Genomic DNA, 21,537 nt, shown 5'->3' on the forward strand with positions numbered 1-21,537 from the left:
GAAGTTTCTCAAGAACCATTCGAGCCACAGAATTCGTTTTGGCATCGTTGGATAGAGAATTGAATGGGGGCGGTCATGACCCCCACGACCTCCCCCCCCTGGATCCGCCCTTGGCTGAAAGAGTTCGAAGCAAAGAGAAAAAAGACCTAAAAAATAAATCGCTTTGGAGATTCTGAACGCAATTGAAATGATCTAAATCTCAGAGCGTAGGTATCTATTCTCTTTTAGAGCTTAATATCTCAAAAATACCTGAAGCTTTATAGACCAAAAGAAAAGTTCAATTTCAAGCAAAGCGTTCAATCCCTTTTTCGTGTGTACCAGTGGCGGCGTTAGGGGTGGGCTAGGTTGGGCGAGCCCCAACCAAAATTTGTCTCGCCCAACCACTTTTAATAGCGATAATGATAGTGAACGTGAAAACATTCTGAGTTCTTCGGGAATTGAAAAGTAAGCTTTTAAGTACTTCACATTAATAAATTATTTTCTAATCTAAATATGAGTTCTTGTTTTCTGCTAGGACAAAAGCCAAATATTTTCATGTAGAGGAAAAAGAAGTCATTGATTTGGCTCCATTGCTACATCAACTTTCAAGACAGCCGGTCTTAGCAAGTTTTCCTAAAAACAATATGGTTGTGATCTTCGTAGTTTTAAGTCCAGTTATTATATATATATCCTTGGATTAAGTACAGCTTTCTCAAAGATGCTGTTTTTGCTTGTAGATTTTTCCTTAAACAAGGTGGAACCAGCAGTTTAAGTTCTGTTTCCGAAGCCTACAAGAACTGGAAAAGGGCTGCAGCAACAAAAGCTGGGTTGAAAAACATGATTTAGTAGATTTAATCCATCTTCCACTATTTTTTTAAACTTAGAACGTTTATTTCTTTAGCTAACCGTTACCAATGTGATACAGTTTTACTTGAAAACGAGGCAAAGTCATTGCCAGATACCAGTAAGAGGTATGAAGTCACAAATAATCTAAAAATAAACACTTTAACAGATCTCACACTTCTTTTGCAGGGTTTTAGTCTAGACTTCCATGAAATGGATAAACTATTTAATATTGCAATGTTAGTACCATCTTCTAGTGCAAGTTGTGAAAGATCTTTCAGCACTTTAAAGAGATTGACAAATTATTTAAGAAGACTGGGGCATTTTGTTTGTTGAAAAAAATATTGCAAAAAAATAGATTCAGGGTTAATTATAGATTCGTTTGCGGCTATCCATAATAATAGAAGAATGCCTTTTCTAATGTTCTGCCCGAATAACTATTTCATTATTGAGTTATTTCACTACCTTATTAAAGTTTTATTCCATGTTTATAATGTTATTCGTTAATTTAAATATTTTAAATTTACTTTCGTTTAGTAAAAGAAATTATTCAATTCAAAAAATAGATTCGTTTATAATAGTTTTTATTACAGTACTAGTGTTGTAGCGAATTTCATTCAGCATTTGTTTCCAACATAATAATTCACAGTTGTGAACTATATTTTTGTAACATTTATTTCGTTATTCTACAAAAGTAGATAAAATCTCGTATGATATTTGTATTGTAAATTCATGTTGGGACACTCAAAATATTGTCAAACTCCGTTAGCTCCTTGTTTGACAAAAACATGTGGTTATAAGTGCCTACTAAAAATGAATCTTTACAACGTTAAATAAAAATAACTAAATAATATTTTACATTATATTCGTCCAAAGAAGCAAAGAAAATATTGTGTAAAACAGATATTTTATATCCAACTCTTACAATTAAAAGTATAAGTATCTCGTGCCCATCTAGAAAAATTTTTCGCCGGATTTCTCCCAAGCGCAAAATGAAGCTGGCGCCGCCACTGGTGTGTACATGATATTTGGAAACACACTGTATATGAATCAAATATAACTAATTTGTATGAAGCCGATAAAACAGTGTTAAAGGTTCACCGTCTGAATCTATCGTAAACTAATCAAATGTCTTTTACAACTTTTTATTTAGGAGATTATTGCGGCTTTCTCTTTCGAGAATGAGCCAAATTGGAGGAATGCTTGATGAAAAATTGCTTCTATTTCGCATCTCTTGTTGTAGTAATCCTTGGTGTTACTTTTAGAAGATTACCATAGTTCCAGATGAATAAAAATTTAACACTGCTAAAGGAAGGTAAATTACAGAATAAAGTGCCAATAAGTAACAAAACTCAATTATATTTAACATGAAATTATAATAAAAATCCAATAATCGTTCCTAGTTTGAGCTATAAACATTTGAATCCAAAAATGTATTACTTTGATATAATTTTTGTAGCTTTATCCATTGTAGCGCTTCAGATTCGCTATAATCGTGCTTTGTCCTGATTTGAAATGCATGCTGATTTCCTTCGCATTTTTTTGCCTAGTCCATATCATATTGATATAACTAATTTTGATAAACATAATTTACCGCTTAAGTTTTTAATGATTATTTAGGTAACCCCGACGGTGGTTGGTTCATGGAGTGAAGCTGCAAATTTACCAATTTTACCTGTTAGGTAAGTTAATTGTTTTAAACTTTTGGATTAATATAACTCTTAAAACTACTTAAAAACTGGTACCTATACTTTCCAGTTTAAAAAAAATGTTTATTTGTAAAAAATTGTATAAATGCTGTTCCGTAAGCACATCCTGAACTGTTTTTTTTTAAGAATCTTGGCCATCAACAGCAACGAGCCAGGCAATCTTTCGTATCGGCAATCGTAATATATTTTAATATTTTTTTAAGATGTAAAAACACATCGGCTGAACTTCACAAAGCTCGTTTTGGTTCTGGAGGCCGAGGCCGATGCATAAAGTTGGGAAGCTCTTGGTATACACCCAGTGAATTTGAAGCTTTATGCGGTACGTTTTTCTTTAACAAAATATCCTTCTGAAGCCTAATAGCACATAATGTTTTATTGCGAATTGGCTTTCAGGAAGAGCTTCAAGCAAAGACTGGAAGAGAAGCATACGGTTTGGAGGAAGAAGTTTGCAGACCCTTATTGATGAAGGTGTGCTATATACAAAAATATATCGATATAACATAAACATATTTCTTAATGCCCAGGTATTATTTTGCCGCATGCTACAAGTTGCACCTGTTCAGCATGTTGTGACGATGAAACTGCCACTGGCCCAGTGAGACTGTTCACACCCTACAAAAGGAAAAGGCGGAAAGAAAGCGATGGAGGCAGGTACTGCTTTCTTTCTTATTATTCAAAAAGTTTAACAAAAACAGTGCTGATGCTCGACGTAAATTGAATTCATCAGGTATTTGATCACAGGTTTTGTTTCAGCAATAAAAGGACCGCAAATAACTCCAACGAAGAAGACAGCGACCAACAGAGCAAAGAGGATGCCTGGCAAAATCTTGCGGAAGGACTGGATTCGAATGACTATCAGTTAATGGAACCAGCCGTAACTACGGATCCTACCGTGTATGTGAAAAAGTTGGAAGAAATCTCTCATCAAATCACGCGGCTTTCGGGTGAATATCGAAGGTAAGTGGGTGTTTTTCCAGATTTATATTTTGAAAAAAAAAACTGTCGACATTATTCCGGAATTCGAGGGCAAATATAATCGGGTTTTGTATTGTTCTGTAGGGTGTTGGATGATTTGAGGGAAAGCGTAACCAGACAGCAAGAAAAATTCCAAAAGGAGAAAGATTCCGCCGTTTTGGCAGCGCGGGTCGAAGCCCAGGTTGCTGCCTTGGGAACAGATGGAAATAATACAGATTCCACATTGCAGCAAATTGATACTGACAATCAAAAAAAGGTAATATTTGGATACTATTTTCAAGAAAATATCTTAACTGACTCGGAAAATTTTGAATTTGTCTTTCCCATTTCTTCAATTTCAAATGAAACTTGAAATCCTCAAGATTTTATGTTTTGCCTTCAATTGCATTTTTATTTTCATTTCCATTATTCTATATACGTTTTTTGTGCTTATATTATTTAAATATAATTTAAATACATTTAGTGAGCTTTTTTGTGTTGTATTTTTAGTGTGCCAACTGTAACAGAGAAGCTCTAGCCGAATGTTCGCTCTGCAGACGTACTCCATATTGTTCAACGTTTTGCCAAAGAAAGGATTGGGCTTCGCACCAGGTGGAATGCGTAAGGGCAGTGTCGGGTGATGGGGGAGGCCAACAGCAGATTATCATGTTAATAGCTGAGAGCACTGAACAACAATAGACCACTCGCAGCTACTTTTCAATCTTCCATTGTATATTATACATTTTATTTAAGTGTGATTTATTTTTATTTTCTCACACTGAAGCAATAAATTTGATTAATACGCATCTAATTTTACGTCTAGGAGTTAGTTGGAAATTCGTTTATCGGAATGTATTCCAGAGAAGTAAATAATTCGTTTGCCACTGCAGTTGTGAAACCCAACTATTTCTATTTTTTACAGAAGTTTGATAAAATATGATTCCGAAAACATGCAAGTAATTTTTTGCCACTGCAGTTATGGAATTCACATCTCCGTTTTTTTATACAAGTACATACTTATTTCAGTAGCTGATTGGCGCTGTGATAAATCGAATTATTGTCTATTCATATTCTGTAATTCCATAAAATGTAAAAATGTAAATCGACACACTGAATAGTTTTGTAAATAGGCTGCTTTTACAATTCTTATGTTCAATTAATGAAAACCTGTAATATGCCAAATAAATATCGTTTGTAGATCTGATACAGTGTTTTCACTTTCTTGAATGTTGAATTAATTTAACTTGCTGATTTAATCCTGGTAACGGACTTAGACGAAATTAAGTATATTAAATGATGAGAAACAAAGTGCCATTTGTACTTCACTTATAGCGCCTTCGCAAACGTAAACGAAAAACAATTTCGTAAAACGAATGCAAAAGAAGAATAATAAAATCAAGAGAACACAAAATGTTCCGGAACCAATTGGTGGACAGTTTGGGTTAGTCACGTTCTGTATATTTATTGAGTTGAATTTAAAAAATCACTTCAACCATGCAAACGCAAACATTGGCGACGTTAGAAAAGATGCTCAAACTTTTGCGAAAAACACAATTATGTTGCATCTTAGCGCCTATTTTGCATGAGGAGTTATGAATTGTTGATACCTAAAACACGATTTAGCAGCAAATAGCACCGGACAATCTCATTTTCGTGCATACATAAGTGGTTTTGGAAAAGCGAATTTCAAGTTTGTAAGTGTTTTTTGGCTTAATTTATGGACCATCCAGGAATTTTTGTTTAAGGTAAAACAAGAAAAATTTGCTGGGACTCAAAAGACACGACCACCTCAAAATTCTCCTGCAGCGGATGGCATCGACAAAACAAACACCCTGTATACAGGAAAAAAAATTTAAAAAAAAAAGGATTTTTTCATTCTAAACGTGGCAATCTCGCCAGCAAACAAGAATCCATAGATAAGAGAGGACAAGGACAAATACTCCATGGAAATTAAAGATCTAAAGTGCACCGCACTGTTTGGTAAGCTTGAAAGCTTGAAGCTTCTGACAATCGTTCGGTGCTTCTGACATTGGATTTGGATTGTTTTGAGTGTTTTTTCTTCGGTTTTAAAGGAAAAACTTAGCGAAGAATGGCTTCAGAAGATAAGGCATCCAGGCAGATTTTGGACTGGAAGCCGAAGGAACGAGCCTCTTGTGCCGAGGTAAAAATGCCTTCTTTTTATAGATCACTATTTACCAATGCAATTCAGCTTTATTAACTACGTTATTTGTGTGCGCGTGAACTTTTTAGTGCACTTATTTGTGCTTCAAATTACTTTTAAAATGTGAAATAGAAAGCCCTCTCATTTTAAATTTTGTAACTCATTAAATTTAAAAAAATGTTTTTTTCTTGATTATTTATTTTCTATTTTTGTGATACCTACTTTATGCATGCAAGTTCGTGTTTGTGCTTCAAATTGACTTTGGAATGTGAAATAAAAAGCCCTCTAATTTTAAATTTTGTAACTCATTAAATTTAAAAAAATCTTGTTTTATCTTGATTATTTATTTTCTATTTTTGCTATACCTACTTTATGCATGCAAGTTTTGTCAGAAAACTTTAAAAATATTAGAACGCAGACCGATAAATAAAACGTTTTTTAAATCGTTTAAATATTCACTCTTCTAAAATTTTTTTGTTTATTTTGATGATTAGGAGCAGCAAATTATTGAGCTAATGAGTGTTCATTACTAATGGGTTTTTCGAAAGAAATCCTACCAAACGACGGCCTAAAAACCCGAAAAACCCATTAGTTTCAAGGAATAGCCTCGAAAGTCCATCTCTTTTGATTGTTCATTAGTTTGTCGTGTTACGAGGATTCCTTTATTTAAATCTAGTTTATACTCTGGGTGTTTACCAGTATTTAAACTGGAAGGAAGAATTGCAATAAAAATTGAAATTTAATTTACCCAGATATGAAAAAATCACATTAATGGAATACTGCAAGTATCTAGCAAACTTTTTTGTTTTTCTTCAACTCGCTTCAATTTACTAGCCGAGAAAATGTTATAAACTTTTGTTCACCAAATGAGCCATTTTTAATTGTCTTTTGCAAACTTATTTTTTTGAGCAATTTGTCAGAAGTGGTTTTTTTTTTATTTAAAGTTTTACAATTGGGTTCTACGATTTTATAGTCGTTCAATAATTATTGAATTTTAATATGAGAATTTCCATGTCAGAAATAGTCATTCTGCACATGCACAACACAATTACATATTTGCCATTTTCATGATACTGATTTTTTTCGGATTTATCACCTCAGCAATTCATTCAAAACATTGCATAATTAGTGTACTTATTTTTGAGTAAAAATATAGAAACACAGGCCTTTTGAGTCATCTTCTATGAAATTAACTAGCACTTAATTAGAATTTCCATATTAAACGAACAAAGCTTGCTTTCATTGTAAACCATCCCATAAGGCTTTATTCCGGTGTTTCCAATAAAACAACTCTAATTACCGAATAATTAAAATCTGCTGAATCAGAATTTAATGAACACAATTTTGTGGTATGAGAATTAACAAGCTGTATTTTCGCATTGTTGAAGCATTATTTGGCAGCCTTTAAGTGTATTTTTCCTTGGAATTCACGTTTTATTGCAATTATGAATCAATTAAAATGCGCATTTAAATCAATTGTGGCTCTTTGTTTGGTAACGATGTTTTTCATTTTAACATATTTCCAGTAGCAGTTTAGCGAGTACAGTATACCTATCGAATATCGCAGGAAAATAATAATTGATAAATATTTTCTAATAATAGTACATAATGTTTTGCAATATTACAAAAACATACATCATCGTAATCTCGTATGTTTCAAGAACAGGCTTATTGTTTATTAAGCGAGCAAATACACAGCTCAGTTGGGTTGTTTTTTTCATTATTATGTTTAACTCAACCTGAACTGGGTTCCTACTAAAGTAGCTAATTTTTCATTTTAACAATTTGCGGATTCAATAGTTTTTCCTTTATTTAATATTTCAGGTGGTGAGTAAATTATTAAGCAACAGTCACGACACAGCGCTTAATTCAATGTAAGGGCGTGCAAAATACTTTAAACTTATAAATGCAATAAATACAAATGCATTCTGTAGTTGATAAATTAATTTTTTTAGCAAGTAAATATGTACATATTTTTCCTGCTAATTGCTTAATTTTATTTTGCTCTTTCCAAAGCTCGAAGCCTATCTACAGTCAATTGCACTTTACGGATATCGGTTTATTTTTAACGCAATAGATAAATTATATCGTAAAAAGCCGCTGCTTAAAAGCGTGTTATGATCTAAACAAATTGATAATTTGCAGTAAATTAGTTTATTGCAAGAGTAAATTTGCTTCAAAATATTGGTTTTATTTTATATTGATTTTTTTTAAACAATTTTAGCACGTTTGGTTCCTTAGCATGCTTGCAAACTTTGGTAGTTGGCCTTGTTCGACTTTTACCAGATTTAACATATTTATCTAAGTACTAGTTTCTAGTGCAGTAGAACAAACGGTTGATTAGTGAAGGGTTACGATCGTTCAGAAGATATTGCAATCGTTTTTATTTACACACTTAGCGAAGGAACGTAAACTGCCTGTACTTGTGACAATACTATAAATATTGTCAACCAAGCCATAAATAACAAATAATATGTTTATTGCTCAAATTAAAAAAGTATGGGCACCTTAGATAGATTGTGCTATCAGGCGAGATTAGTGGTGTATGAAGGAAACCTTGTATTAGGAAGTCGATTATTGAGACTAGAAATTACTAGTTTTGCCCTAATTCGTTGGTACTATTTGTTTTTCAAGCCTTTAAAATACGAGACCTGGGAAATTTGAGTCATTATCATCTTTTCCTGAATTTTTGTAATATTGCCTAATCATTATAAAGAAAATTCCAATATTCATCGTTTGATATTTTTCAGGAAAAAACCAGAGCGCGCCAGGATCTTTTCGGCCAATAAAAATTATTGCTCACTTTTACATTCAGTTGGAAGCAAAAAAGCAAATTTGCGTGTTTTTTGCTAAAACGCACAGTTTTTGAATAAAAAAATAAAAACTTTTGCAATGCCCGATAAAATTAGCGCACTATTTGATATTTGATACTTTCTAGGGAAAAACAGTGCAAATGGTTTTCTTGCAAATAAAAATTATTTTTCAATTCCAGATTCAAGATTTTGTGTTAAAATGTGGTTTTTGTTTTTAAAAATGTAAATTGTTGTATTCTCCAAAAAATACCGCAATATTTAACATTTCACAATTTCCAGAAAAAAAAACAGTGCACAGCAAGGTTTTCTTGCAAATAAAAATTGTTTTCCAATTCTACATTCAGTTTGGAAGGAAAAAGTCAGTTTCAAGATTTCTGCCAATATGCACAATTTTATATTTAAAAAATAAAAACCTCTGAGCACATTTTTTTTCTTGATATACATTGAAGTCAAGAGGCAAAAAATACTCACAATTGCGCGTTCCACTTTCTAACACGCTTCGACAAAAAACGATCATGTAAAATGTGCATTCGATCGCATTTTGTCATTTTCCTATAAAACACCGAGTTTAACAAAAAAAAATACGGTTATCTTTGCATGTACTTTCAAAAAGGCTAATAGATTAAACAAAACTCGGAACCAATTGCAAGTTTTGAGGCTCCGAATCAATAGTAAAAGTGTGAGTCTTATTTTCTCCGATACGCATTCGATCACATTTTGCCATTTTACTCTAAATCGTCGAGTTTCTTAAGAAAAGGCAGGAGAGAATGTTTTCAATTGCGTGTAGGTACTTGCTAATAGGATAACAGATAAAAAAGCTCGAAAACCAATTAAAAGTTTGGAGGCTTCAAGCGATTGTTAAAAAATCGATAGCATTTTGTAATTTTTCTTCAAATCCCTTAGTTTAACACAAAAAGTCACGGGACAAAAAGTGTTCTCAATTACATGTACTTTTTAATATGCTAAAAGCAAAAAACGTTCTCAATTGCCTACCTCTACTTTCTAGCGCGCTTCGTTTAAAACAATCCAAAAGGAAATTGCGAGTTCTGAGGCTACAAACATAAGGCCACTCATGGGGTTTCTGACTGAAAGCGTCCAGCCTGATTAACCGTTCGAAAAAAACCCAGAAAACCAAACACGGCGATTATCATTCGACAAAGTTTAGTGAAATAAAGAAAAGGCGATTAAATTAACGGGTGAAATTCAAAGGGATTCTTCTCCACCCACGAACCAATTGTCGACCGTACAATTGGTTCGTGTTGCCTGTGCAAAAACCAACAAAAAAAAAACATTGTCATTCGGTGCGTATAAAACCCTACACCAAAAAATCCATGAGGGTGATATCTGGCGGTCGAGGTGGCCAGCTTATAGGACAATTGTCTCCGATCCAAGCAATGGGTTTCCAGGTATCTTCAGCACGATCTTGTTGCGACCGAACCCATGTTTGTTTTTTTCGAAGTCATGTTCGATGTCAGGCCTCTTCAATGGACTTAGAGAAGATTCTTAGTCCTAGATAGTTTTCATATTGATATCTCGAAAATTGCGATCTGTAGCCCCATGACAAACCAGTACAACGAATTAAACATCCAACAAATGTTTGCCATTTTCAGAGTATTTACGCTAGAACCGCCTTTGGAGCGCCCATTGTTGTAAAAGATGCTAGTGAAACAGTTGGGCCAAAAGGACCAATTCTACTTCAAGATGCCCATTTCATCGAAGATATGGCCCATTTCAATCGGGAGCGCATTCCGGAACGGGTGGTCCATGCTAAGGGAGCAGGAGCGTTTGGCTACTTTAAGGTATATCTTGGAAGGGACTTGGTTTGATTACTTATAGAATAATTTTCAAAATTTAGGTAACTCATGATATTACGGAATACTGTGCGGCCAAAGTATTTGAGGGCATTGGGAAAACGACTCCAATTGCAGTACGGTTTTCTACCGTAGGAGGCGAAGCTGGTAGGAATCACTTAAGTTCTGGAAATACCGAATTTACACATGTTTTATTACCCGTCGATTATGAGCACTGTTCTTATATAAGATATGTGAATTCCTATATGAGATTGTCGGTCTTTCCAAATACTTTAAATTTACTCCCAGAAAAGATTTGGAAATTGAAAGTTTAAACATTTTTAGGCTCAGCTGATACTGCTCGCGACCCGCGTGGATTTGCAGTGAAATTCTATACTGAGGATGGCAATTGGGATCTGGTGGGAAACAACACGCCGGTTTTCTTCATTAAAGACCCCATTCTCTTCTCCAGTTTTATTCACACTCAGAAACGAAATCCTCAGACTCACCTGAAAGATCCAAATATGATGTGGGATTTCCACACCTTACGACCCGAGTCTATACATCAGTGGATGTTCCTATTTGGAGATAGAGGTACGTTTTATGGGGCCTAAATTGATTATAATCTTACATAAGTATCACAAAATCAGGAACTCCTGATGGATATCGACATATGAACGGCTATGGATCGCACACGTTCAAATTAGTGAACAGGGACGGAAAGTATCATTATTGCAAATTCCATTACAAAACCGATCAAGGGGTTAAGAACCTGCCGGTGGAAAAAGCTGATGAATTAGCTGGAAGCGATCCGGACTACGCCATTCGCGACTTGTACAACGCCATTGCCAATAAGAATTATCCCAGCTACAGCATGTACATTCAGGTAGCATTTACTTGTATGCCAGTCAGCTAGTTTCTCACTATGTGAGTCGCATTTCAGATTATGACTCCTGAGCAAGCACAAACCTCAAAATTCAATCCGTTTGATTTGACGAAAATCTGGCCTCACAGCGACTACCCATTGATCCCAGTTGGCAAATTGGTGCTGGATAGGAACCCAGAAAACTATTTTGCCGAAGTGGAGCAAATCGCTTTTAACCCCGCCCACATGGTACCGGGAATTCTGCCATCTCCAGATAGAATGTTGCAAGGTAACAATGGCTTGCCCCGGTTGAGAGTGAATTGTGATCTTTCGCGCTTACTTAGGTCGACTTTTCACCTACGGAGACACTCACAGATACCGTCTGGGCCCTAATTACTTGCAACTACCAGTTAATTGTCCCTACAAGGTGAAGAATTACCAAAGAGACGGAAATATGGCTATTTCGAATCAAGGAAATGCGCCCAACTACCATCCAAACAGCTTTTCGGGACCGAAAGTTGATCCAAATGTGAAAGTATTATATCCACCCTATACAATAACGGGAGACGTTAACAGGTAATTTCGATTTTTTATGTCTCTATTTCATGTAGTTCATCTAAGCATGGAGAGCTTTAGATCGTTATTTATTAAGCTATTTTATTTAGATATGACGAACCTATGAAAGACGAGGACTTTGAACAACCGGCCGCTTTATGGCTTCGGGTTTTGGACGAAGACGCAAAAACTCGTCTAGTGAATAACTTGGCTGGTAGCCTTAAGTCGACTGCAGATTTCATTCAAGAAAGAGCGGTCAAACTGTACTCCAGAGTTCATCCGACGTTGGGCAGTAGGCTGGAAAAGGCGCTGAATCTTGCAGCTCGTGCTAAAGCGAACTTGTAACTTGATATTTGGGAAAAATAGTTCTTATGTAATTTTTCACAGCAGTCTTTATCCGATTTTCATGCATAATATTATCACAAAGTGACTCAATTGCTGACAAAGCGAATGCAAAGCAGGAAAACAAACACTTTTTAAATGCCGTTGCATCCTAAGTGCACTTAAGGTTTTTTGAAACCTGATACTTTTTTTGAACGCACATTTTACAAGCACTACAAGCGTTAATAACCAAATAAATAAAAACGAATTATGGATAGAATGCGGACAGTTATTAGAGTCTGATTGATTGACTGATTTACTGTGATATTGTTGTAAAATTCGATGATTTTTGATCTATTACACTGAAAATTGGCTCAAACGGATTTAAAAAATGCTGGATTAACGCGTGTTAATATGTTTGCAGTATGCAGGAGGTTTTATTATAAAATTAACAATGTTTTTCAGTTAAAGGTACTAAGAAGCGCGTTCTTAAGAAACAGACATTTAAAAATAACTAAGAGTTGATGAAAAGAAGTCAGTCAGAAACACCAAAGTGATGTATTGGTTTCACTTTTATGAAATGACCTATTTTCCAGAAACCCGTATTTGAAACATATCTTGCAGACTTTAAATAACGGTTGATTTTCAGGTTCGTACCATATTTTCACAAAATTCGCCTTGAATGCAAATGTAAATTTTTTCTAGTGAAGGAAACTAGGGAATGTTACAACTGTTGTAGATTGCAATAAAAACTGTGCTTTTCTTCTTTTCTTATTAGTTACATTTGTAAATATAAAAATACTTGTTATTTAAATGTGCATTTTCCGAGAAACAATAATTGATTTGAAGGCGTTCTTTTAGAAAACTATCAGTTATTTTTGCTGCCAGATGATTTTCAAATGCTTGTTTCTGGAAAATATTCCAGTTTGGAGAAATGGGGCAATTGCCGTTTTTACTGTTGTTGAATATTCTTTCGTTTTAAGCAGTTTTAAAGTGTAAGTTAATAAAAACGCAAATAAAATCAATTACGTTTTACTATTGAAAACCCGTTATATGAACTAGGGACACTCTTGGGGTTTTTTAAGAATGCCTCAATTTCTTACATTTTGTTTTCCTCAATTTGTATGTGCAGATTATTCCATTTTATATTGATTCTATGTATTTTATTAGATATTTTCAAGAATATCCAGGAAATCCTGTTTGTTTTCCCCGCATTTTCTCGGATAACAATTGTTATATTTTTATAGTCGTTTTATATTATTGGGCAGTGTATAGGATATATGTATAGGTACGTGTGGGTTTTTACATTTATAGTAATTTTAATTGGTATTTACTCGAACTGTGTGGTGAGGGTGATCTATTAGTAATTATATTTTATTATGTTATCAAAATTGGTTTTTTTTTTAAGTTTAACCAAAAGTTTCCAGTGTGTTTTCATGCATTAAAATTAACAATGATTAAAATATTTGCACGTTTCTGAGACACCATGTATAATGTTACAAAATGTTTATTGTCAGCGTTTGAATAACGTTTATCCCGACGTTTCAGTAACATTTATTCAGCTAAACGTTTCTGAGGTCGGACATTTTCAGTTACATTTATGAAAAGTTACATTTATGAAACAAATAGTGCAGATAATCTGAAACGTTTTGGGAATTACATATACGTTTCTGAAACGTTTCTCAAACAAAAAAATGTTTAGCGGTGGTAATGAACAGTTGGAAAAATCCAAGATTACTCATCCAATTCACTGATAAACTCAGATAAAATTCTATTAAACGCTTTAGCTGCTACAACAACGGCGTACGTGATTTTCTCAAATGTGGTAATTTTTCGTAGATATATTCGTATATCCGTAAGTTTGAGCCAACTTACCCGTGATTCTCTACGCACCGAGTGACGTAATCGCGAATTTCGCATTTGGGTGACCCCCGCCTGACGTCACAAGGTAAAGTCTGCGAAAATTTCCAAGAATGTGTTCAGACTTTAGTGAACGTAATCAGAGCACCCGGAAAACCGTCAACGTTACTCAGTCATGCTACCAGGTCTAAGCAAAATATTTTTGAATACTTAGTATGCACAAGGGCTTTTAACATTTTGTTGATAATTTTAGACTATGGCCTGCTTATGAATTGACGTTTTCAATTTTTTTCAGGTTTTGCGACATGTTGATATAGGGTGTCCTACTAAACAAACATGAATTTGGTATGCCACGGATTTTTGGGACACCCTGTGTAACGAAAATAATTGTAATGGGATTTCCACTATCGATACCGATATACCATGCAAAATCATGTCAAACACACTCAATAACACGCTCATAATCTTCCAGTCTTGATTATACCACCCCATATTTTACAAATTTTATATCGGTTTTTCGATTGCAAAACTTGATTTTCTAGCCATTTTTACGGTTTTTCAACGTGCTCCCAAACATTCTTGTTCAATTTGAGTGATTGGTCCCCGTACAAATAGGATGGAAAAAACAAATATTAATAACGGATGGCATTTTCATAAGCTACCAGCACTGTCAGTCGGCCATTCATTTCGTCACTGTGCAATTTGGCATTCACGTGAAGTTCGGTGGTTATGAAGTGAATAGGAGGCTCCTGTTAGCTTTTCCGTACCGTTTTCTAAGATAATTTAGTGCAAATTGTGCATAAATCTGGTAATTCCCTCCCCTTGGTTCACTTGTTTTTAGTTCGGAATGGCCTTAAGTGAGTTTTTAGCTTGGTTTTTAGTTTGTAGTTTAAACATAACCCTATTGACCTTGAGTAATCGTTGTGTAACGAATCGTTACATTTGAACATCTTTTGCAGATGATTTTATTAGTTTTATGCGTATTTAGGCTCATTAGTTGCTACTATTGTTAGCATGTTTCTTATGGTCATCTAATAGACTGTATTTTGTAGGTATATGTCTTGCACATGGCTGTAAAACCTATCAGTTAAACGTAGTCACTAGAGAGTAAATATATTTTTGCTTTAAAATTAAAGAGTGAAAACGGCATCTAGAATAAACTTACGTTTCGGGCTCTAAAATAGCTTCTATACCTTTGGTCTGATTAAAGTTTCAAACGTGTTTTTAAAGCTTTAAACCTCGTCAACCCAGCAGAAATAATTCAACAAAAAGCTAAATAAGAGCGCTGGAGGAAATAACTAGGCAATAGGACTTTGAAACAATATCAACTCTTTTGGTTCTTATTAAGCTCTAATATAGTTTAACACACTTCTCTAGTACTTTGTTCGAATATAACCAAACACACTCTTGAACTAATTTAAGGATGAAAATTTTGTTTGTTCCTAAGCATGTTTCGAGTGCAAATAAATATAGTAGACGATTAGTCAGCTATTTTACTCGTATTTAATTGCACGTTTTTAAACATTTATGTAAAAAAGTGTTTCCATATTTAAAACGCAATATAACTTTCTTTTTCAACTCCAATTCAGATTATTTTTTTTTCAGCTACCGGCAAAATGGGTGGAGAAGACGTGCTGTATCAGGAGGAATCTCAAAGTGATAGACTGTCAAGAAAAACCAAAGAAGCACCTATGTTCCCAATAGGTATGTATGCCACGTTAACTGTACAACTCATCATTCGCCATTTAGTGAATGAATGCTTAAAATTACTATATTATTGGAAATATTGTTTAAATGTTGATTTATTTAATCATAATTCTAATTTGGAACTGATGGTTTCGATTTAGAGGAGTCTGTTATCATCGCCATTGTTTAATTATTGACTACAAATATTTAGCATTCCAAAAGTTATTATAACCATTACAGTTTGACAAATAATTCCGGTTAAACGTAAAATTACTTGACTCTATCGTTGGGACACTCTGTAGAAACACATTTATTCTATAGCTATCAACAGAAATTTTCTAAGGCAAAGCTGGTTAACATCTTCGTTTTTTATTGTAGGTGCCGTATTAATACTTTGGCTTCACTCCAATGAATCAAAACTATTATTATTTTGTTTTTACGATTGATTTTTTGAACGAGTACTTCAACCACTTGCAAACAAAATGCGTGGTGAGAACATGAACATCAGGATTATTTTCATTTTTTGTCTTATTATTATGTTCAATTATTTGTAACTTGATTGTGTGAATTTTTTTTCAGCCATTGGTGTATGTCTTGGAGCAATAGGCTATGGAGTCTACATGTATAAAAATAAAGGAAAAATGAGCACTAGTGTATATCTAATGCAACTTCGTGTTGGGGCACAAGGGGCTGCAGTTGGAGCTTTAACATTAGGTTTGGCCTATACTATGTGGAAGAACCATTTAGAACGGCAACAAGCCAATAAAAAGTAGACAAATTTTAGCAAATACATTATGTAAGAAGACAAAGTTTATTTGGTGTTTCTAAATTTTAAGGAAATGTAGGCTGTTTCTAGTTCTATGTAAGGATTTTAATCGGAAATATAATTTGCACTCACACAAGAGGTTTCGGTGCAAAAGTCACAAGTTTCAGAAGTGTTGAATTTCTGTAACCGAAATGAAAAGTAAAAAGCTGGCGATTTTTTTAAATTATAAACCAATTTCCCATATGTTTTGTAATTCTGACACTAAAAACTTTGATTTTCGATAGTTCCAATGCACTCAAGTATCTAATTTATTACAGAAATGTATAATAGTTTCAAATGTGATAAATTATTTATGTAATAAGTTATTTAATTTTTTTAGTATGTTTAATGATTTCAATGTAATGCGAATTAAAACTGTCTGCATTGTTTGCTACTTTAAACCATTAAAAGTATATTTTGTTAGACTGCTTTTTCATTTATTCATAAATATGGCTTGCAAGTCGGTTTAAAAATCCGTGGATTTTGTGCGATTAAATTTCATGCGCATACTACCCAGTCGCTGTTCAATTAATGGTAAGTTTTCTTGAAAATTGCTGGATGCAAGTCGTCACGCAAAAAGTTTGCAACAAAACCCCTTGGAAACGCCGGAATATTTAGCCTTCGGGTTGTAAAGTGCTCATTTTCGGGAAAGTAAATTTGTAATCTTGCTATTGTGGCAATTTTTATAACCGAGAGAGTATTTTCTATCGCAAAATTCTATATCAAAATCTGTAGTTTTTGGACGTTTAAGTGACTAATTTCTGCCACCATTTTCCACGTTTATCGATTGGCGAAAATAACGTGAACTTTAAAATTTTTTTGCGTGAGTAATCAAGTGTTCAAAACTTTAAAAAAACATAGATATTAAGCGTCTCATAGCAGGTATATCACAAAGGAATTTTAATACATATTTTGTTTGCAATATTACGAACATATATTTGAAAATAATGGAAAAACGTCTTCTTTTTGAAGCTGCACAGCCAAAAGTTGTAAAGTATGAACTTTCCAATTGATTTCTCGTGAAATTATCGCGATTAATGTGAGCCACTGTGTATATTATACAGGGTCATACACTGCGCCGTTCTTAGATATTAACAAATTAAAAAAACGTGATTGAATGGCTAGAAATCTCGTGGTTTTCTGAATTGATAATATTGCTGCAGAAAGCAATTTCTTTAACCCTCTCACAATCTACTGTTGAAAGCGATAAGAAACATATATTTTATACATACGAAAAAACATGTTTTCAGAACTCGACGGTTCTTTAAGAACCACATTTTTAGACGGTTCTTTAAGAACCACATTTTTAGATTTTCACCTTTTTTATGCCTTGTTGCTTATTATTGCGAACTAACCTATTCATTGTGAACAGTTAAGTGTAATAATGGTTAATGTGTAATTTCAAAATTATTTAGCTTTTTATCGAAAATTCTTTTTGTTAATTTAATCACGGAAAATTTAGTTTTGTTGATTTATTTAGGTAGATATAAACATCAATATTGCAAATTTTTAAAAACTTCTTTTTTGTTTTTTCACATTTTAAATTTTCATCCAACATTACGTTAGGCAAGTTGTTTCGCAAATCTTCGGCATTCCCAATGAAAATTCACCTTCCCTACTTAATTTTGGAAAATTTGGCTAATTATTCTTAAAACAAGAAGAAAACTTACAGATGTGGCCTATAGACCTAAATTTAAATATCGTGCAAATTTCAATCGAGTTACGCTGCAAGCATATTTCCAATCAAGCCCAATTGAGTTTGAAGAACTTGGAAATTTGTAAAATCAATTTTGCCGCACACATCAAATACAATGTGTTTTGGGTATCAATTTCAAAGCGAATATGCACTCTGCCCCGGTTACGTGTTGGTCAGGGTAAAAACCCCCAAGTGTCTGACACAGTGGCCGGTCTTTATCACTTCATCAGGGCTAATGAGTTGCAGTTTTACAGGGCGAATTGCATACATCATCGTTAAGGGGGAAAACCGCAGAGAATGGCGAGAAGGGACCACTTTATCTTGGCAGGGTGGGTTTTTAGGGCGTTATACCGATAACCGGATGAGGAATGTTTTTTTCCCGTCTGGGGTGGAACTTTATGGGGCCTTTAGTAGGGGTTATAAAGTTTGTCGGTCTAGGCGAACGCGAAAAATGAATGGCTGGTTTTTTCCCCCAAAAATAATATCTATGGGGTTTTGCAGAATTATGACCAAAAAAAAAACGATCATGCCGCTGATTTTTATTTTTATAAACATTTTACTCGATCACATTCAGCAGCAGCTGCATTTAAGTAACTAGGAAAGCGTGAATTCAAATATTTTTTTAAGATGGAATTGGGATTAATTTAACTTTTCAAGACGTTTGACATGACCCCCTTATGCATTTTTATAATACATTTAAAATGTTCATACCATGACGTGTATGATTWAATATAATTTCGAACATACCTCTGTTTGACTTATATTTTAATTCGATATTTATCTCAATAAAATAGTGAACATTTYATAAAGATTTCGTCTTATTCGTCAAGCGCGGTTTATTTTCTCGCAAATCTTCCCAGACAGAATAGTTTATTGCAGAATAGTGTGCTGCCGACTGCGCCAATTCACTTTCAGACTCAGTGAAAGATTCTTTTTAATTTAACTTAAAAGTCGCTTTAAACGCTGCAAATAATTTCGAATACGTAAAAGTGCAACGGTTAATGTTCAAGCACTTGTACCGATTTAAAATGCAACGTTTGCAAAACTGCAGACTTTTATCTTAATTGAAAAAATCCCAAAGAGGAAATTATCCGCATAATATCCAGAGTTCTCGGGAACCAGAAAAACATCAAACTTTTTCCCACTAACGCCTTTTTGTTGTTTTTCTAAAGCAAACATCTATTTACAATTAAGCAGAAATGGCCGGCTGAAACGCATTAAAATATCAGACTCTACTAGATATGCCAAGAATAATATTTCTTTAACTGTTCGATTTTAGTCTAAAATAAATATAACCACCTGGTTCGGCGCTTAACTTTCATCGGAGAAATGTTATTGTCATTTATTATAGCTCTTAGCTGAGATTAAGTTGGCGTTGTTATGTTGGGATGTTTTAGAGCGTTGCATAAGAGGTGGAAATGCAAAAGAAAATAAGTGGCGAAAAACACATTTAAATTTATTTGACACTGAACTGTAGCCCTTTAGAAGGAATTTAGAAAAAAAAACATTGCGCATTACAAATTTAATATTAGAAACAAAAACAATTTTACATTATTTGATTTACAAAATATTCTATTTCGCTATAGATACAACTTTAATATTTTTGCCTGCATTATTCAGYATCAATGTATGATATTCAAATTTCGCTTTCTCGGTCAAAACTACTAGAATTTCCCCACTCAAGTTGTTATGACTGTTATGACTGTTCAATTCTCTATCCAACGATGCCAAAACGAATTACGTGGCTCAGATGGTTCTTGAGAAACTTCGCAAAAATCAGAGCCATGTTTGAGTCGATTTTGCAACTCAAAAAGAATACGCAAATGTAAAACTTCTTGAAATCAAKACTTTTTTGAGAAAACTGCCAACATTTCCTTATCGATGATTCACTTTCTAAAAAGGCCATTTAGTAATCTCTGGAATGATGTAAAAATGCGCATTCTTGCACATTTTGTTTCCGAGACGCGAGCAAAAACGGGACGGAAAACATGAAATTTTGGCATAATCTTACACCTAAGTGTCTGATTTTCAAATTTCGCTTTCTGGGTCAAAACTACTAGAATTTCCCCACTCAAGTTGTTATGCCTGAATCGGATTTTCAATTCTCTATCCAACGATGTCAAAACGAATTATGTGGCTCAGATGGTTCTTGAGAAACTTCGCAAAAAGCAGAGCCATGTTTGAGTTGATTTCGCAACTCAAAAAGAACACGCAAATGTAAAACTTCTTGAAATCAAGAGTTTATTGGGAAAACTGCCAACATTTCCTGATCGATGGTTCACCTTCTACTAAGGCCATTTAGTTATCTCTGGAATGATGTAAAAATGAGCGTTCTTGCACATTTTGTTTCCGAGAAGCGAGCAAAAATGGGACGGAAAACATTAAATTTTGGTATAATCTTGCAGCTAAGTGTCTGATATTCAAATTTCGCTTTCTGGGTCAAAACTACTAGAATTTCCTCACTTAAGTTGTTGTTATGCCTGAATCGGATTTTCAATTCTCTATCCAACGATGCCAAAACGAATTATGTGGCTCAGATGGTTCTTGAGAAACTTCGCAAAAAGCAGAGCCATGCTTGAGTAGATTTTGCAACTCCATGAAAACGAGTATCTAAAACTTCTTGAAATCAAGGCTTTAATGAGAAAACTGCCAACATTTCCTGATCGATGGTTCACCTTCTACTAAGGCCATTTATTTCTCTATGGAATGATGTAAAAATGATCATTCTTGCTAATTTTGTTTTCGAGAAATGAGCAAAAACGAGACGGAAAACATGAAATCTTGCACCTAAGTTTCTGATTTCCCAAATTTTCAACGTTTTTAATTAAAAAATCTAAAATTTAAGTAATGACTCAAGATCTGGGAGACATAAAAGAAGCAATCGGAACATTCACTGGAAATTCAGTCAGATTCTCAACTGGAAAAATAATGAAAAATTGAGCAACAAAATGTAAAAATGGTGACAAATTTGCTTATGAAAGCCTCCCCGTTTCGGGGCCATATTAGCCTTTCGTTCAAAAACTTGTTCCAGCAAATATTATTCAGTCATTTGAAAGATTGCCCTGCTAGAATGCGGCAGCTTCTTTGTTCCGTTTGGGGCTCGAGTTGGGGTGTCTTTACCTACAGTTTCTTCTCGCGCCCAATCTACACCACCTTCAAGTTAAATCGGCGAGAAAACAATTAGTCAACCGAATGGCTGTATCCACAGCATGGTACAGTTAACGTCTCTGTACCCATCTACCCTCCACGAAACCACTGCCTATTAAACATAAGTTATTCGACACCTAACAAGGGTATAAATCACTGATATTAATAGGGGTGTTTGGGTAACTAAAGCCAGCCGCACCACTGGCACATTTCCATCCGTCGGCGGATTTAAATACTCTTCAGCACCGTGTCTCCCTCATTCCATTGATCATTTTGGGGTGGAATACAATGACTTGATTGTGGAGATGATTTCTCCGTATAGTGACAAAAGGTTTTTTGGGAAAAGCGGTAGT

General features: G+C 34.3%; 3 protein-coding genes across 8 annotated transcripts in view; all 3 read left to right on the forward strand.

Moving 5' to 3' along the window:
• The window catches only part of LOC109538104 (deformed epidermal autoregulatory factor 1), a 7,425-nt gene extending 2,736 nt beyond the window's left edge, over window positions 1–4,689 (forward strand). For all 3 annotated transcript variants that reach the window (XM_019905174.2, XM_019905175.2, XM_019905176.2), the window contains exons 3-9: window positions 2,443–2,504; window positions 2,735–2,850; window positions 2,925–2,999; window positions 3,056–3,182; window positions 3,285–3,488; window positions 3,591–3,762; window positions 3,996–4,689. In XM_019905174.2, the coding sequence (XP_019760733.1) occupies window positions 2,443–2,504; window positions 2,735–2,850; window positions 2,925–2,999; window positions 3,056–3,182; window positions 3,285–3,488; window positions 3,591–3,762; window positions 3,996–4,184 (945 nt within the window). In that variant the 3' untranslated portion in view covers window positions 4,185–4,689. The remainder of the gene's footprint in view (window positions 1–2,442; window positions 2,505–2,734; window positions 2,851–2,924; window positions 3,000–3,055; window positions 3,183–3,284; window positions 3,489–3,590; window positions 3,763–3,995) is intronic.
• Window positions 4,690–5,430: 741 nt separating this feature from the next.
• On the forward strand, window positions 5,431–13,375 carry LOC109538109 (catalase). Of its 2 annotated transcripts, XM_019905186.2 has the most exons (9): window positions 5,443–5,465; window positions 5,558–5,646; window positions 10,070–10,258; window positions 10,315–10,417; window positions 10,595–10,843; window positions 10,900–11,135; window positions 11,193–11,403; window positions 11,459–11,690; window positions 11,780–13,375. In XM_019905186.2, the coding sequence occupies exons 2-9, from the start codon at window positions 5,575–5,577 to the stop codon at window positions 12,012–12,014; spliced, it is 1,527 nt and encodes a 508-aa protein (XP_019760745.1). In that variant the 5' UTR covers window positions 5,443–5,465; window positions 5,558–5,574; the 3' UTR covers window positions 12,015–13,375. The 2 variants fall into 2 exon arrangements, with proteins under 2 accessions (XP_019760743.1, XP_019760745.1); XM_019905184.2 differs by having other exon boundaries at window positions 5,431–5,646.
• Window positions 13,376–13,777: 402 nt separating this feature from the next.
• On the forward strand, window positions 13,778–16,764 carry LOC109533573 (HIG1 domain family member 1B). Of its 3 annotated transcripts, none has more exons than XM_019898937.2 (3): window positions 13,778–13,938; window positions 15,456–15,554; window positions 16,116–16,764. In XM_019898937.2, the coding sequence occupies exons 2-3, from the start codon at window positions 15,467–15,469 to the stop codon at window positions 16,307–16,309; spliced, it is 282 nt and encodes a 93-aa protein (XP_019754496.1). In that variant the 5' UTR covers window positions 13,778–13,938; window positions 15,456–15,466; the 3' UTR covers window positions 16,310–16,764. The 3 variants fall into 3 exon arrangements, with proteins under 3 accessions (XP_019754496.1, XP_019754488.1, XP_019754480.1); XM_019898929.2 differs by lacking the exon at window positions 13,778–13,938 and adding an exon at window positions 14,525–14,658; XM_019898921.2 differs by lacking the exon at window positions 13,778–13,938 and adding an exon at window positions 14,526–14,707.
• Window positions 16,765–21,537: the final 4,773 nt, after the last annotated feature.

This window comes from Dendroctonus ponderosae, unplaced genomic scaffold (assembly GCF_020466585.1).
Source record: "Dendroctonus ponderosae isolate FM_Combo_2020 unplaced genomic scaffold, Dpon_F_20191213v2 Dpon_F_20191213_8, whole genome shotgun sequence".
Classification (NCBI taxonomy): Eukaryota; Metazoa; Arthropoda; class Insecta; order Coleoptera; family Curculionidae; genus Dendroctonus; species Dendroctonus ponderosae.